Source organism: Gopherus evgoodei, chromosome 2 (genome assembly GCF_007399415.2).
Source record: "Gopherus evgoodei ecotype Sinaloan lineage chromosome 2, rGopEvg1_v1.p, whole genome shotgun sequence".
Lineage (NCBI taxonomy): Eukaryota > Metazoa > Chordata > Testudines > Testudinidae > Gopherus > Gopherus evgoodei.
Window position 1 is genome coordinate 12,045,969 of NC_044323.1, and position 17,182 is coordinate 12,063,150.

At 42.1% G+C, this 17,182-nt stretch overlaps 1 protein-coding gene across 1 annotated transcript in view; it reads right to left on the bottom strand.

Annotated features, from left to right (window-relative positions):
- Positions 1-17,071, bottom strand: part of TTC21A (tetratricopeptide repeat domain 21A) — a 64,851-nt gene extending 47,780 nt beyond the window's left edge. Inside the window, exons 1-5 of the mRNA XM_030550002.1 lie at positions 16,947-17,071; positions 13,791-13,920; positions 11,599-11,712; positions 2,277-2,443; positions 576-698 (exon numbers count right to left, since the gene is read on the bottom strand). Of these exons, the coding sequence (XP_030405862.1) occupies positions 576-698; positions 2,277-2,443; positions 11,599-11,712; positions 13,791-13,920; positions 16,947-16,973 (561 nt within the window). The 5' untranslated portion in view covers positions 16,974-17,071. The remainder of the gene's footprint in view (positions 1-575; positions 699-2,276; positions 2,444-11,598; positions 11,713-13,790; positions 13,921-16,946) is intronic.
- Between the last annotated feature and the right edge of the window lie 111 nt (positions 17,072-17,182).

Sequence of the window (17,182 nt, forward strand, 5' to 3'; positions counted from 1 at the left end):
GGAAAAAAAAAAGAAAAACAATCTCATTGATTCAGAAAAGTGGCAGATTGTACTGATATGCTATCAGAATATTATTAAATTGGTAGCTAATTATCATCTGCTTCATTATTTGAACCAGCAAAAGATCCAGATCACTTATTGTTGCAGCAACTGGAGCCAACAAGAAGGGGGATTAAATTCAGGGCCTCTAGCCCTTTCCAGGTAGTCATCACAAGACTCACCAGTAACCATTTAGAGAATTGGATACCAGGAACTCCCATTCCCTACCCACTTTCATGGTCAGAAGTAGCAAGGGAGGAGCTGGAAGTTAATGGGAGTTAGGCACCGAACCTGCTTAGGCACTTTTGAAAATCTTTCAAGGCACCTATCTGCATCTTAAGTGCCTAAATCCCTTTGAAAATAGACTATATATTTCTGGAAAGCAACCTAGGGGTCAACAATGCTATGAGTGGGCACAGGAAAAGGAAGCTGTCCTGTGTCCTCTGTCAAAAATGAAGTCCAACGACAATGAGTGGAGTAAGAAGGAAAGTATAAAATAACAGTTTAAAAAAAAAACCAAGAATTAACAATCATACCTTTCCCATCATCCCAAATATATCGGTGGTTTCTTGGATCCCTTCATCTAGGTATTTGATAGATTTCTTAAAAGCATGCTGTTTGTCAGATGTACAGTATATCCATCCTTTAAGCATAAGACCCTGAATAGGTAAAAAAAACCAAACATATATTTTAAGTTATACAATAGGCAAATCATAATATGCAGTGAAGAGTCTTAATTTCTTGTCTCAAGTATATTTATTTTTGTTTAAATATTTAAATGCATAAAAATAATAAAAAGGTGCCTCTCACAATCTCTAAGCACCTTTGAAAATTATTTAAAGCCACAAAAGGTAGAACATCAGAAAGCAGCATCACCTTCAGCCATACATAGCAATAACGGATGCAGCCTAATAACAATATACTTGTCTTTAAAATTACCTTAAGCATAAAAGCGTCCTCCTCACTAAAATTCAATGAGCATTATGGCCAAGTGTCTAGCCATCCAAGAGGTGCCATTTAAGCAGAATGAAGCACACCCTTCAGTGCCTTACCTTGATTATAAAATGGATTTTTGTTATTATTGAGAGAAGAGAAATGACAGACCAAGACTCAAACATTCTCAAACATTTTCAAAGTCAGTATTCTGGCAAATATTTGAATTAGCCGTTGCAGACAATCTTTGTTAAAAGGGCCATTCTCCACTGGCAATGTATAAGTATGAAACCAGAAAAAAAAACACAAAAAAACCCCAAAAATGGTTGTCTTACCCATTTAATTAAGAATCAAAAGTATCAAATTCTCAGTGTGTAACACATCAACCGATGGATAAGAATTTTCAGAAAAAACCTCAAGGAGTATATTTATTGAGAAATTTGGCTAGATTTGTCATCCACCTGTTGTGTACCAGTCAAAACTTCAATATATCAATATTTCAATATTGCTTTTGTGGCCAGACTGCTTTCTTCTGTAATTAAATCCATGTGAGAGAATTCAAGAGAAGGAAAAATCTTGAGTCTTCCCTGGCTGAATTCCTCCAAAAAATTTTCACCAGAGTGTGGGGTTTGCCTCTCTATAGCCTCTCTGGGCCTTCCCAGAAATTGCACACATTCCAAGGCAATCTGCATGAAGGCTGTGTAATTATGGACTGGATCTGTGCCCAGTTACATCGAGTAATTCCACTGATGTCGGTGGAGTTATCTCACATTTAAAGTGGAAGCTGGCCCATCATGACATACTTGTGTGATAGCTGTCCTACTTCACAGCGATGAAACAATTTGCTTCATTCATTTCAAGTCAGTAACATGACACATACTAGTGTTTTGATCATCTGTGTACTGTGAAAATTGCTTCATCCGTTTTTACCACAAATACTATATTTGTACACAGTAGTAAGGTTTTTGTACACAAATGTATTTGTATACAGTGACTAAAGCCAGTGCCCTTTTTCAACATAGAAACTCAACATGTTATTTTTCTTTGCAAAAAAATATTGATTTGGGTTGAGGTGGAGACATCCATTTCAATCTTTTAAAAACATTATCAAACAGCTCTCATCTCAGCTTGTTGTATGAAACAAGACATTTACATCTAGATAAATCTAAGTTAAGGTGTAGTGTGCTATATTTTGCCGGTTTATTTTTTACCACTTAATTAAACTTGTGATCACATTTAATTTTAAACATTGAGAACTTCAGCCAGACATTTGTCTTATGTTGAAAAACCTTTATTTATATTACCTCTCTAGATCCATTAGACAGTTTCAGCATTCGGTCAATGTATTCGTTTGCTTTATCATTTTTACCCATCAGCCACAGAAACATTCCTGCATAATATAATGCATTAATTCCTGCAGTCTTCCGAGTTTCTTTTAATTTGTTTTCCAGCTCCAAAACAGCATCACGATCTGAAAGCAAATATTGCAACGAAAAATGTTTAAAATATAATATAAAGCCAAAATATGGTATTATATGGTATTTGGTAGCCAAATGAACCAAAGGCCCCAAACCTGCAAACACTTACACACGTGGATAGCTTTTCATGTGGGTAGTTCCACTGAACTCAAAGCTACTCGTGCAAGTAAGGGTTTGCAGAATCAGGGCATAAAATAGCAGGCTCTTCTCCTTTTAAAACTGGTATATTTTAACTGCAGCTATTTTTTGCATACAGACAAATAGAAAAAAGTAGCACACCATTCCCTATTACTGTAGGATCTATTCTCCCCTCAACATGTGTGGGACTTGGGCTCAGTCCTGAGAGGTACTGAGCATCCTACACTCCCATTCACTTTAACATGAATAGAAGGTGCTCAGTATCTTGCAATATCTTTCTGTACATAACTCCAATTAGTTTTAATATTAGCTCTCCTGCCTTTCTCTCCTTGGCATTATGAAATAATCTTGCACATTGCTTGGGAGATACCAAATACAATAAAACAGATTAATGACTCCTAGAACTGTCCAAACAATTAGTGAAATCATTTTATAATCTAAGCCTATTTGCCTTTTCTCCGTTTTCTCATGCCACTCTATTGTCTCCTCTTATCTTTCTATAAACACACCTCTTTCCCTCTCTGTATTTTCTTTCTTTTCCTACTCCTCTCCTTCTATTTGTTCAATCTAGTTTGTGTTCTTGTTCATTAACATTTATGTAAATATGTTAACAATTAACAACAAATAGTGCTCTGAATGATGCACTAACATTGTGGAACGCTCTGACTCATTTTTGTGTTTGATGTTAACAGTAACAGACTAGAACCTTGCTAATGTGTACTAACGATGTGGATTACAGAATTTTACAAATGAGCAAATAAGAGAGCAATCAATTTTAATAACACCAAGGCTACAGCATAATAAAATAAAATTTACCCATTTATTTTAATTTGTGTAGCTTAATCTTCATAGTACAATATTTTTTCCCATTGATATCACTGCTGATTCACTCCATTTCTCACTTTCCTCCACCCTTGACTCTTTTTCACCCCTCTCCCATTGAAAGATCCACCTTGCCAGGCCCCATCCCTAGCTCACCCCCAACAACCACTTTCTACACTCCTGCTTTCCTGCTGTAGAGAGTTTCTGGAAAAAAAGCTGTGACCAGGTTCACTTCCTGCATTACAGATTTGTTTTCTCCTCTTTCAGTTCTACCATCTTCCAGGCTAATCAACTCTACTCCACTGAATCTCACACCTGCAATCCCAGCTGCCATTTCAAGACCTTTAACTCACTCCTCAAACCTTTCCCTCTTCCTGCTTCCACTTCTCCCTCCGCACGGGCTGATTTCTTTCAAGAGAAAACTGACAAAATATGCCTCTCCCCTAGGCTCTGTCTTTCTTTCCTCTATTCCGCCTACAACTCTCTTGTCCTTCTTCCTGGTTACAGATTCAGAAGTTTCTCATCTGCTCTCCTCCTATAATCCCTCCACTTGCCTCAATGGCCCCAACTCCTGACTTCCCTAGCACACATTCTCATACCGTACCTCAGTGGTTCTCAACCAGGGGTCTGCAAGACCTTTCAGGGGGTCACAGTCCCCCAACTGAAACCCAGTGCCCCGAGCCCTGGCAGCCCCCCACCTCCAAAGCCTGCAGCAGTGCAGTGCGGAGCTGAAGCCAGCAACAGTGCGGGGCAGAAGCTGGGAGCTCTTGAATCCCCCGGAACTGAAACTTGGAGTGGCACGGGGCTGAAGCTGGGAGCCCTGGTGCCCCTCTCCACCTGAAGCTGGCAGTGGCATGGACAAAAATCAGGAGCTATGGCATCCACTCCCCTGCCGCTGAAGCTGGGAACAGTACGGGGAGCCCCAGCACCCCCCCTCAGGGCGCCCCCCCGCACTGAAGCCAGGAGCAGCAAACAGCTGAAGCCCCAAGCCCTGGCACTCCCCGTGGGCAGAAGCCCTGACCCGATGGGCAGAGTTGGGGGGCACAAGGGTGTTGCCTCCCCCAAACTGCAGTGCCTCACCCAAAGTGGGGTAGTCCCGGGGACAGCTCCAGCTCCTCTTCTCCCTCCTCCTCTCCCCCAGTTCCCCTCAGGCCCTGCCCTCTGGCCAGGTTGTAGGTGGGAAGCCAGAACCAGGCAGTGTGGGGCAGCTACTCCTCTGGCTGGTGGTGCCATGGAGTGGACAGCTGTGGCATTCCACATTTGCTGCTGGTGCTCAGGGTTGTGGCTGCTCCTCAGCTCCCAGTCCCCTTTGACTGCTTATGCAGCCAGTAAGAGCTGTTTGGGTGGGGGGACCCAGCTCCAGGGTAGCAGAGCCCTTGGGGAACAGCCACTGCAGAGGGAGCCCTCCCAGCACACAGCCTCTAGCTATCCCCTCCCTGCAACCTGAGCAACCTCCCCTCCACCCAGACACAGCCCCTAGCTACCCCCTCCCTGCACTCTGAGCTACCTCCTGCCTGCACAGAGCCCCTAGCTACCCCCTTCCTGCACCCTGAGTGGTTTTCAAACTTTTTGAACTGAGTCCCCACTCTGAGTTATATTTTTTGGTTGTGTCCTCCCCTGGGTGGCCTGCTGAGGTGAGTCAGAGAGTGGAGATGGCACTCTCTCCCTGGACCGTGTTGTGCAGAGCTGGCCCTTGCCCTGCTGGCCCTTGCCCCCTCAAAATAAAAGTCAAACTACCCCTATGAAGGCCCACATCGCTGGCCCAGAGCCCCAAGTCCTCCCTGTCCCCACTGGGCCCTGGAGTTTTTATAGCATGTTGACGGGGACCTCTGAGAGAAAAGATTAAGAACCCCTGCCCTAGATTACTCTTCTCCTTAATCTCCCTTACTCTTCTCTGGCTCCTTCCCCTCACAATACAAACATGTTTAGAGTATCTCATCTTAAAAAAGTCACTCTTGACCCTACTTGCCTCTCCATTACTGTCCCATCCCTTTTCTCCTTTTCACCTCTAAGTTAACTGAACACACTCTTCACAACAGCTGTCCAGAGTTGCATCTTAGACTGTCTCCAATAGAGAGTTTCCATCCCTTGCATTCAACTGAAACCATTCTTGCCAAAATCGTTAATGTTTTTCTCTTAACCAAATCTCAGAACCAGTACTCTAGCCTCATGTTCCTTGACCTGTCAGCTGTCTTTGGTGCAGTTGACCGTGTTCTTCAGGAAATCTTGTCCTCCCTCAGTTTTCATGATTCCATTCTCTCCTGGCTGTCTTGTACTTCACAGCTTGTCCTTTGGAGGACCTTCCTCACCCCCCACCTTTCAGCTTTCCTGGGGGTGTTCCACAAATTCTGTTCGTCCTATCCTTCTCTCTCTTTACATCTTTTCTCTGGGTAATCTCATCTGCAAACACACATTCAGCTACCATCTCTATGCAGGCTATTTACAGATCTACCTCTCTACTCCAGACCTGTCTGCTTCCATCCAAATAAAAATCTCAGCCTGTCTCTCTGACATCTCCTTGCGGATGTCTAGCTCAACATAGCTAAAACAGAGTTTTACTCTTCCCCCTCAAAGTCCTCCTCACTACCTCTTACCTTGATCACTGTGGGCAATACCACCATTCTACCTGCCACTGAAGCCCATAACCTGGATGTCATGTTCCACTTGGACCTTTCTCTAGGTCCTCACATCCAAGCTACGTCAAAATATTGATGATCCTTTTTGCATAGCATTTCTAAGACATAGCCTTTCCTATCCATCCACAGAGCTACAACTCTTACTCAGGCTCCCACCATCTCACGTCTCAATTACTAAAACACCTTTTTCTCTGGCCTTGATAAATGCAATCTTGCCCACTGATATTCAGAATGTTGATGCAAAGATCTTTTTCTTATCCTGTTGATTTGACTACATCACTCCTCTTTTTGTATCCCATCACTGGCCCCCTCTTTCGATCGTATCAAACATAAGCTAATCGGTCTTCATTTTCAAGGCCCTTCAGGACCTATTTTCCACCCTACCTATCATCTCTCACTTCGTATCAAAAGAGTGACTCACGCCTCCAATCAGCCCTAATGTCAGCCTCCATCACTCACTTGCTACACTTTCAAACAAATGCCTTTGTGTTTTCTCCCATGCTGTTGCGCATGCTTGGGGGAAGCTCCCCATAAACATCTATAAAGCTAACTCATTCAAATCCCTCCTCTCCTTTCTTGTGAGACCTATAAAAACTTGAGAATGGTTGGGTTGCTGGTGTGTTTCTTATCTTATATTTAGAAAGTACACTCTCAGGGGTAGGGACTCTATTTTGTTCTGTGTTTGTACAGCACCTAGCACAATGGGGTCTTGGTCCATGACTGGGACTCCCAGGCATTGCAATAATACAAATAATCAATAATAATAATATAAAAATATTAAAACATTCAGCAATGTGCTTTGTAAAGTAATATAACTGTAGTAATAATAGCGATAGTAATATGAGGTCACTGTACTGCATTCTGCTATGAAATCTCTGGTCAGATATCAGGTGAAAATTATGTTTTGGGTGATTATTATTATTTTCAGGGTGGATACAAATCAATTTTTTAAATCTGATATTTTTAAATTTAAAATCAGATTTTTTTGCTAAAATGCTCTTTGAGGAAAAAATCTATCTAAAGATAGTTTTAATTAAGATACATTATAGCTCTAAGATATCATGGAATAGGGATTATAAATTCATGTAATGTTTAAGAAACATGAGTAAATGAGTTCCAATAGTTCATGGATCAGGGATCCAATCATATGGGGTTCCAGGGTCTTCTGTATAGATTATTTAGGCTAATCTTTCTATCTACCCCATGGGACTCAGTGCTCAGTCTTAGAAGATACCATCAGAGATGCTTAGTTTTGCAGTTCTCAAAACTGTGGATTTGTGTCTCCAGAGATAACATGCTTGTTAACAGCAAACATGTTTTTAAATAATATATAGATGTGAGAAATAACAGACCTCAACCCTTTCGTCCCTTTGCAAATTTGTGTACACAGAGTCAATTCCTTACCTCTCTCTAAAAGTGCAAAGTTTCAAAAAGTTCAATGAATAGAAGATTGTTTAGGTGGAATAGATCTGGACAAGGAGAAGAGGTCTGGAGATAAATGTGAGATGGAGGGACAGGCAGTAGAAACAAAAGTGAAATTGTTTGAGCAGCATATTCCAGAAGTCTTGAGGTCTCTCTAAGTGTAGCCTTCTTTGATTTGAGGTCTACCATACCATTCTCTCACTAGAAGGGAAAACCTATAATAGCAGAAGGCCGCAAAAGATACCGGCTTTGGGAATACTTCAATGAAGTTCCTCTACCTGTGGGTAAGACAGGCATGCATGCAAAATACAAACAGTGCAACGAAGAAATGCAAGGCCTGGTTGCCCAAATGAAACAACATCACGAGAAGTGTTCCTTCTCAGGAAGAAGCTGTGTTGAAGATGATGAAAGGAACATGTCTGAGCATGCAGGATCTTCAGGTTGGTAAACTTTTTTATTTTATACTTCTTTCTTAAGGACTGCCTGTCTTCCTTCTGGACTATTCTTGAATTCTCATGTTTGAGCAAAAATTATAATTGTTACTCCATGGTACTATCATTTTAGATGCAGTTGTGATAAAAAATAAATAGCTGAAATATGTAGATCTCCCTTTTACATTTTCACCTTTAAAGTAGTACTGAGTGTCAGTGAATGCAATGAGTAATACTAAATGAGCAGTATGGTGATAATAATTAAATAACTGCACTGACTTATTTTGTTTAGGAGAATCCATCCTTAACATACAGGATTCTGAAGACTATCCACCTTCAAGTTCACCATCATTTTCTATAGTTTCAGAGTTATCTGCCAATGATAGTGTTTCAGTCACATCATGTATGTCACATAGCCACAGTATATCACCTGTAGCAAAAAGAAAAAAAAATCTCCATCATCCAGAAGCAATTAGCAGATTACAAAAAGAGGTAATTGATGAAAAAATGGCCTGGTTTGTTTATGCAACAAACTTCCTTTTCCATATAATTGAGAACCCACACTTCATTAACATGGTTCAATCATTAAGACCAGGATACAGTCCACCTAAAAGAACAGATGTTGCAGGCAAATTGCTGGATAAAGTGTATGAAAGAGAAATTGAGCAGTAGGCAAAAGGTCTAGAAGGTAAAATTGTTAACCTGAGTCTTGATAGGTGGAGCAATGTCCACAATGATCCTGTTGTACATGCTTGTGTGACAACAAAAGAAGGGAATGTCTTCCTTATAGAAACAATTGATATATCAGGAAATGCACACATAGCAGAATACTTAGAAGTAGCAGTAAAAGCTATAACAAACTGTGAAAAAAAATTCAAATGTCTACTATGCAGCTTGATCACAGACAATGCTGCAAATGTATGCGAGATGAGAAGAAATTTAGAAGAGAGTCCCAAGCTAATAACATCTTGCTGCAGTGCTCATTTGATGCACCTCCTAGCCAAAGACTGCAGTGTTCCAGAAATAAAGGCGAATGTTGTTGAAATTGCAAAATACTTCTGTAACAACCACTTTGCAGCAACTGCTCTGCAAAAAGTGGGAGGAACCAAGCTAACTGTCCCACAAGAAATGCGATGGAATTCAGTAGCAGGGCTGGCTCTAGGCACCAGCAAACCAAGCATGTGTGGCACAATTGCAGGGACAGCAAAACACTTAGAGCTGGCCCTGTCAGTAGTGAACTGTTTTGAGCACTATATCAAGAACTGGCCTAATCTGATGACAGTTTGTGAACAAAATTGTGAAAAAATAGATGGCACTGTCACAGCCAAAGTTCTCAACGTTGGGCTTAAGAGAAATATTGAACACATACTGAGTATCCTGAAGCCTATTTCTGTAGCCTTGAACAAAACGCACGGAAATAGCTGTTTTACTGCTGACACTGTCGAAATTTGGAAGGAATGAGTGAGATCTTAAAGAGAGAAATATGCAATGACAGAGTTAAATTACAAGCATTAAAAAAACAAATGGGACAAGCACTATCTCCAGCTCATTTTCTTGAAAATATTCTCAATATTCGGTACCAGGGTCAAACCTTAACTGCTGAAGAAGAGGAGCTGGCTATGACATAATCGTCTCTCCATAATGCCAACTGTAATAAACTTCAGAGCTAAGGGTGATCCATTCAAGAAATATATGTTTGCTGATGATGTTTTAAAAAAAAGTCACACCAGTGAACAGGTGGAAGTCGCTTAAGCACTTGAATTCAGAGACTGTTGAAGTGATAATCTCACTTTTATCAGCAGTAGCTTCTGCCGGTGTAGAAAGAATATTTTCTTCCTTTGGATTAATTCATTCCAAACTGAGAAATCACTTGGGACCTGAAAAAGCAAGAAAGCTTGTTTTTCTTTTCCAGATTATGAACAAACAGGAAAATGAAGGTGAAGACGACTGAGTTAGCTGCAGAAGCCAATATTTTAAGTTTCTCATGTTGACCTGGATGACATAGTCGATTTATTTTTTTTTTAAATATTTCATTCAACTATTTTAGTTAAAAACCTGATTTTAAAACACTTGAATGTTTAACTAAATACAAAAAGTCATATGCTTGTTTTGTTAAAATATTGTATGTTTGTTGTTGAAGAAAAAAATCCAGAATACATAATGTTGTTGTTTTTAGTTAAATAAAACAATTTAAATGTCTGTTCGGTGATGTTCTCCTCATAATGCAGCATGGCAAGAAAATCCTCCAAATATTAATGATTAGCATGTTGAATTGGAGAGAGTTCACCTCCCAATGACTTCATAAATATCTGCTTCACTTACCTTTGGTAAATGAAATAACCAAACACTCATTCATTTTCTGATATAGCTGTAAAACTAATCTGAAAAGTTTTCAAAATAAATCACTGAAAAAATGTATAGTGTGTAGGTTTCGTTTTTAGAAGGTACATCTATCTCTGAGTTGTGAAGAATATGCATTAAGGTTATAACAACCAACAAGAAAGCACTTTTATGTAGAAATCCATGATTAAATCGAGTCTTCCTGACTAATGATTTAAATCAAATCCACCCTGATTATTTTTGCATATTAATAAACTGAGAATTAGTGAGGTTCTACTATAAAACTGATATAGCACTTTTTATCCCCAAGGATCCCAAAGTGCTTTATTAACTACATTCATGTGGCAATTATATAGCCTTTTTCTAAGGTCAGAGGACAGCTACTAGTCAGATAATGAGTACATACTATGCTGCACAGAAGTTGGGATGTGTGTGTGGTGAGAAGGGAGGGATTATCCTGGCCAGTGAAATCAAGGCAACTACCCACTCTTGCAAAAATACTATGGGACTGGTAATGTCCACAAGAGCAGACAGAATAGAGGTTTTTAAGGTCTCATCCAAAACATCCACAGACCGCAAACTGCGAGCAACTCACTCACCTAATTTACAAGGGTGAAGGGTATAGTCAAACCAGGCAGGATTTAATGTAGGGAACTTCTAGGTGTTTCCTGGTTCTAGGAGAGTCTAATTATTACCAACCTAATGCTTAAACAACCAGACCATCCTGAACTCAGAAGACCAGTCCTGAAGGCTGTGTTTTCAATAGTAAAAAAAGATGTGTTTTCACAATAAGATAGCTAATTCAAGGCAAGTAACTGTTTCACTTCAATGTAACCAGTCAAGGCATACCATAGGCAGTTTGTCCAGGGTATATGTCAGCTAGCTACATCATGGTAAAACTACTTTGCCTTGTCTTCATGAGGATTTTATAATGAGATAGCTATCTCATAAAAGACACACCTTGTTCCCTCATGAAATCCCCAAGTTCTCTAATACCTAGCACATATATAACACTTTACAAGTTCAAAGTGTTGTACAAACTAACTAATTAATTCTCAAAACAGCCTGGCAGGCAGATAAATGAGTGGTTGGGGGCAGGTTGCCCTTGTCAGTCAGTTTAGCAATGAATGCAGCAACATTTCTTTTTGGTGCTATTCCACTTAACAATCAGCTAGAATCCTTTTAAAAGACATCAGTTAGGGCACATATATTTCCATAAAAATACTTTCGGGCTACTTTCCCCCTATGGTCTTCATTTGACCTAAATATGTGAATGCAGCACAAGATTACTGCTTTGGTCAACTTTCTGATTTTTGTAAGTTTGTGATGAATGACATTTAACAGATAAGAAAAACTCACCAACATTTTCACATATTTTGTGTGCATAAATGAGTGCTAAAAGGCAGCATAATGAAACATCAGAGTGGCATTTCCTGGCATTCTCTAGCTGTAAGATAGCATCTTGTATTTGACCTGAAAAGACAATGCAGATAGCAGATTCACTAATTCTCATGTTTTAATGATCACTCAAAGAATTAGTTGTATACCCAGCTCAGAGATGCAGGCTACATGACCTTGGCACTGGAGCTACCTTGTTTATTTCTGTATATTTAGTTTGCATGCTAGCTTTGGGATCAGTGGAACATTGAGGAATAATGTACTATGGGGTACATTATCTGATCCAGGTTCAGGTCTCTCATTACTGGCCCGATTTGCTGTTTACTCCTGAGGGAATTTTGTGCCACTGTGCAATGCAGAGTTTGCAGAAATTAATACTGAACACACCGACTTTCCTTTCCCTCACAGAAATGGGCTGCAGTGCTGCTAGCTACCACTGTGGACCACTGGACTTGGAAGAGCCCAGCTTGCACATACTATAGAAGACACTGTTGGGGGGAGGGAGAGGGAGCTAGATGGTTCCTGGAAGCTGCAGTTCCCAGCATGCCCTGAGGGAAGGCAAGAGCGGTGTGCAGGCAACCCTGTGAAAGCCTGGGATCTAGCATCAGGCTGTTTCTCTCGGCAGAAAGGGGGATGGGTGTCTGGACAAGGGTGGGGGGCCCACAGTTGGGATCTCTGGAGGTTCGGGTATTTAGGTCGGGGAGACCCCGTGGCTGGGCTCTGGGGAGCGTGAAGTGTGGGTATCTGGCCTGGGGGGGTCTCCATGGGTGGGCTCTGGGGAGGAGGGAGTTCAGGTATGTTGACTTGGGGGGATGGGTTGTGGGTGCCTGGGCCCCTAGCTGGGCTCTGGGGGAGGAGGGGAAAGGGAACTGAGAAATAGGAACTGGGTTGTCATAGGGGTTTCTTTAACTCTCTACTCCTGGGGGAATTTTTGTGTGTGTCTGTATTGTTACAGACATACTTGCTGACAGGTGTGTTGAAATAAATTACCAAAATAATTGAAACTGGAGTGATTATGCAGTGTTATTTTGACAAATCAAGTTTGCAGAATTTTAAAATATTGTGCACAGAATTTTTAATTTTTTGGAGCAGAATGCCCCCAGGAGTAGCTGTTATACAAGAGGCTCTGGAAAAAAAAATGCTCCAAGTTGAGCAGTTCCCTACTTCCTACTCACACACCCTCATTTTTTTCTTTCTTTGCAAGGGTAGAAATTAAGATACAATATAATTATCTGATTGATTCTTGGATAAATGATGCAGTACATGTAGCAGGAAACTTGGCATGAGTGCGGTATGCATATGATTGAATATTAGCAAAGTTTTGTCTTTTGCTGGCTCATAGAACTCTTTTGTTGTATTCTGGTGCCTTATATTACACTGAGCAATAACTTGGATATATATGTGAAGACCTGCAAGCTTATCCCAGAGATAATATTGGGAAGGGTATTATAAAAGGCTCCTGGGTCCTTTAATAACACCTGGAACTCTGTTTAGGGGTAAGGCTAGTTACAGAAACGATTTAAGAGTGTAAACAGCTAATAAACTGTTAAGAAACTTAGAGTCTGATACAGTAACATAAATGTTTAATATTGACTGGGGATAGCATCTCTCTTTTCTAGCTGCTCTTTATTAGGTACCAGTATGAAATAGTAGGAGACATATGGATGCGCTGGTATTCAAACCACGCATATATGAAACCACAAAGCCTCGTTCAGCTGTGAGGCTGAAGTAGCAACTGCAGACTGATTGTCTTGGGAGAAGATGTTCTCTCTCCTGACCTCACTGACATGCCCAACCCAGTTACACCAGCTTGGGACTGTGCTGGAAACAGAATATGAGAATTAGGGACTGTCTACACAGGAAGACCATATATTCCAATATAAGGCAACGTGTGAATTTAAGACACTATAGTTATACCTATATAACTTCCTGTGTGGACATTCTTATTATAGTATAAAGAGTACCTTTTTCTAGTTTAGTTTATCACTTCGGAAGTGGTTTAAGCTAAACCTAGTGGGCCTAATAATTTCTGTTATTGAAAAGTAAAATAATCCGTTTTAAACGAGAGAATAAAAAACACAGGTGTAAAGTAAAATAAGTTCAATTGTTGCTTTTCCTTACCAACATGACAATCACCTCTTCTTTGTATTTACCTAAATGTAAGGTTCCATATGCCTTGAAAAACTGAAACACTGGATCATTGATGTATTTGTCCAGTTCTAAATTCGCAAATTGCCTTACATGGTTGAAATATTTTTCTTGAGCATAATATATAATATAAGCCTGGAGGGAGGAAGAGAGCAGGAAAATTATTTTTTAAGTAACTGTATTCTTTTTAATTTGAAAAATATCTGAAATGAGGAAATTCTTTCACTAAAGAAAGGGAGTTGCTGCTGATTATTCATCATATTATGATCCTTAATTCATAAACTGAAAACCAGATATTGAAGTATCAGTATGACAGCAGAGATATGGCTACAAAGGGCATAGAATATTTGTAAAAGTAGTACTTTACATATGTTAACACAAGAAAGGCTAAATGCTAACCCCAAAGACACTTATTGCTCTGTGGGTTTTGTTTTTTTTTCCCCAGTTTGTATTATACCAGTTTGTGGACTTAAAGCCTGATCTAGCGCTGCTGAAGCCAACATGAGACCTTCCATCTACTTTAATGGATGCTAGATCAGGTTCTCAGATTGTAAACCCTCTCCAGGATGAAGATATATTTGAATTTCAGAGCCATTTAATCCTTGAAGTTTCTGGTCAGTCTCGCAAAAAAAGGAGCCTAACAGTGTAAATGTGTTGGTTTTCATGACACCTGTCAGTTGGAAACCAGACAGAAATCACTAAATTTATATCAATCTCCTCTGTTGGCTAGCTAATGAGCTCTCAGTGTGTAAATGGAATTATTCATTAATTCTTCCGCTCTACTCCACACTGATAAATCCACAACTGGAGTAGTGTGTCCAGTTCTGGGCACTATGTCTCAGAAAAGATGTGGACAAATTGGAGAAAGTCCAGAGAAGAGCAACAAAATGAATAAAGGTCTAGAAAACATGACCTAGGAGGACAGATTGAAAAAACTGGATTTGTTTAGTCTGGAGACAAGAAGACTGACTGGAGACAAGAAGACTAAAAAGCTGCTCCTAAGTGAATAGAGGAGCTAGCGAACAGGAGCGGCTAACAAGGAACCTTGGCGAGGGAGTTCACGGGGGAAATGTGAGCAGGGGCTAGATACACCTCACATTCTTTGCACTTAAAGGTCAAAACACCACTTGATAAAAACAAAGCACCAACAAGGGAACAAGCTTTGGGAGTAAAAAGAGAATGCAGGCAGAAGTCCATCAACAGAATGGGAGCTACCCAGTTTATTGCACCCAATGCAGCATGTATGATTACCTGCCCTATGGACTGGTAGTGTATGTGTGCATTTGGTGCAAGGAGCTCCTGGCCCTCAGAGACCGTGTATGGACTCTGGAGACCAGGGTGGCTGAGCTCGAGGAGCTAAGGGAGTCAGAGAGGCACATAGATGAGACTTTCCGGGACCCAGCAGAACGGTCCCATCCCCAGTCTGACAGCCTCTGTGCTGTTGAGGAGGATGAAAGTCTCAGGGAAGGAGAACATCCAACTGGAGCAGAGAGAAATGATCCCAAAGTTGCGCCCATCCTCCCAGATGATGTGATATCCTCTCTCACTGAGGATACTTCCCCAGGGGAGGGAACTCCAGTTATTAGGAAGAGACAGGCATTAGTAATGGGCGATTTGATCATTAGAAACACACATAACTGGATTTGCGATGATCGAGAGAACCACATAGTGACTTGCCTGCGTGGTGCGAAGGCTGCGGACTTCTCGAGACATCTAGATAGGCTTATATGTAGTGCTGGTGAGGAGCCGGTGGTCGTGGTACATGGAGGTACCAACAACATGGGGAAGGATAGGAGAGAGGTCCTGGAAGCCAAATTTAGGCTGCTAGATAAGAGATTGAAGTTGGTAGCATTCTCTGAAATGCTTCCAGTTCCATGCGCAGGGCCAGTTAGACAGGTAGAACTGCAGTGTCTCAATGCGTGGATGAGACGATGGTGTAGGGAGTAGGGGTTTAGATTTATTAGGAACTGTGGAAGCTTTTGGGAGAGGGGGAGCCTATACAGGAAGGATGGGCTCCACCTACACCAAAATGGAACCAGACTGCTGGCACTTAAAATTAAAAAGACTGGAGGAGAGCTATATGACAACAGTTTTCAAGTACGTAACAGGTTGTTCCAAAGAAAAGGGTGCAAAATTATTCTCCCTAATTTCTGAGGATAGGACAAGAAGCAATGGGTTTGAATTGAAACAAGGGACGTTTAGGTGGGACATTAGGAAAAACTTCAAAATTGTCAGGGTAGTAAAGCCCTGGAACAAATTACCTAAGAAGGTTGTGGAATCTCCATCACTGGAAGTTTTTCAAGAACTGGTTGGACACCTGCCAGGGACGGTCTGTTATTACACCATCCTGCTTTGATTGCAGGGGACTGGACTAGATGACCTCTTGAAGACTCTTCCAGTCCTACATTTTTATGATTCTATGATTACACACACCAATTACACTAAGAGGAGAAGAATCAGACCTGAAATGCTCACAAGGAAGGGATCTGGAAGAGAAGACAGCACCTGGCCGGCAGGAACAGAGCCATTCTCTCTGGCTTTGGGGGCAGCCGGGTAGAAAGCCAGCAGCTGCGCCCAGGCAAGGGGAGGGAAGAGAAGAGCCCTGCGGAAGCAGGATGGACTAGAGAAGTGGGGCTGGGCAAAGCGGGTGGGACGCAGGATTATGCACGTTTATAGGTGGGGCTGAGGAAGTGAATTTGATGGGGAATTTGCCAGGGAGGGGACTCAGGGCTGGAGTGACTCCGGCGCGGAGCACACACCAGCAGGGCTGTTCAGGTCAGGCGAGACTGGGGGAGGAAGAATCTCAGAGGGAGGGAGAGATCAGAGATCGATGCCCATGAGCCCCCAACCAATCCCCAACGTACCACACCCGCCTGAATCTCCCGCTTCCCTCTGCGGATCGCCCAGTCAGCGGGCTCAGCATCTCCTGCGCCCCTGCCTGTCTCTCGTTCGTGCCCCAGGGCAAGCGCGCCCCGCCCAGCCGCCGGCCCCTCCCCTAGGGGGACCAGGCAGCAAGTGTGAAAAATCGGGACAGGGTGGGGGGTAACAGGAGCCTATGGAAGAAAAAGACCCAGAAATCAGGACTGTCTCTATCTGGTCCCCCTCCCCGTCGCTCACGGCCCAGTGCGCCCCCGCCCGTGTCCCCGGGGCGCGGCCTGTACCATGGGCTGGGGGTCGCGGTCGGTCATGGCGGCGGGGCTCCTAGCTGGGGCAGCCGAGGGGGGCGGGGGGCTCCGCGGTCCCCGCGCCAGCCTCCCAGAGGGCTCGTGAGACTCGCTGACACCGAACGGCTCCAACCACCGCCAGCCGCGTCCTGAGTGACCAGTAGCCCCGCCCCGTTACTAAGCGCATCTCCTGTCACGCGACAAGGTCGTAGCCTATCAGCGACCAGAGTATA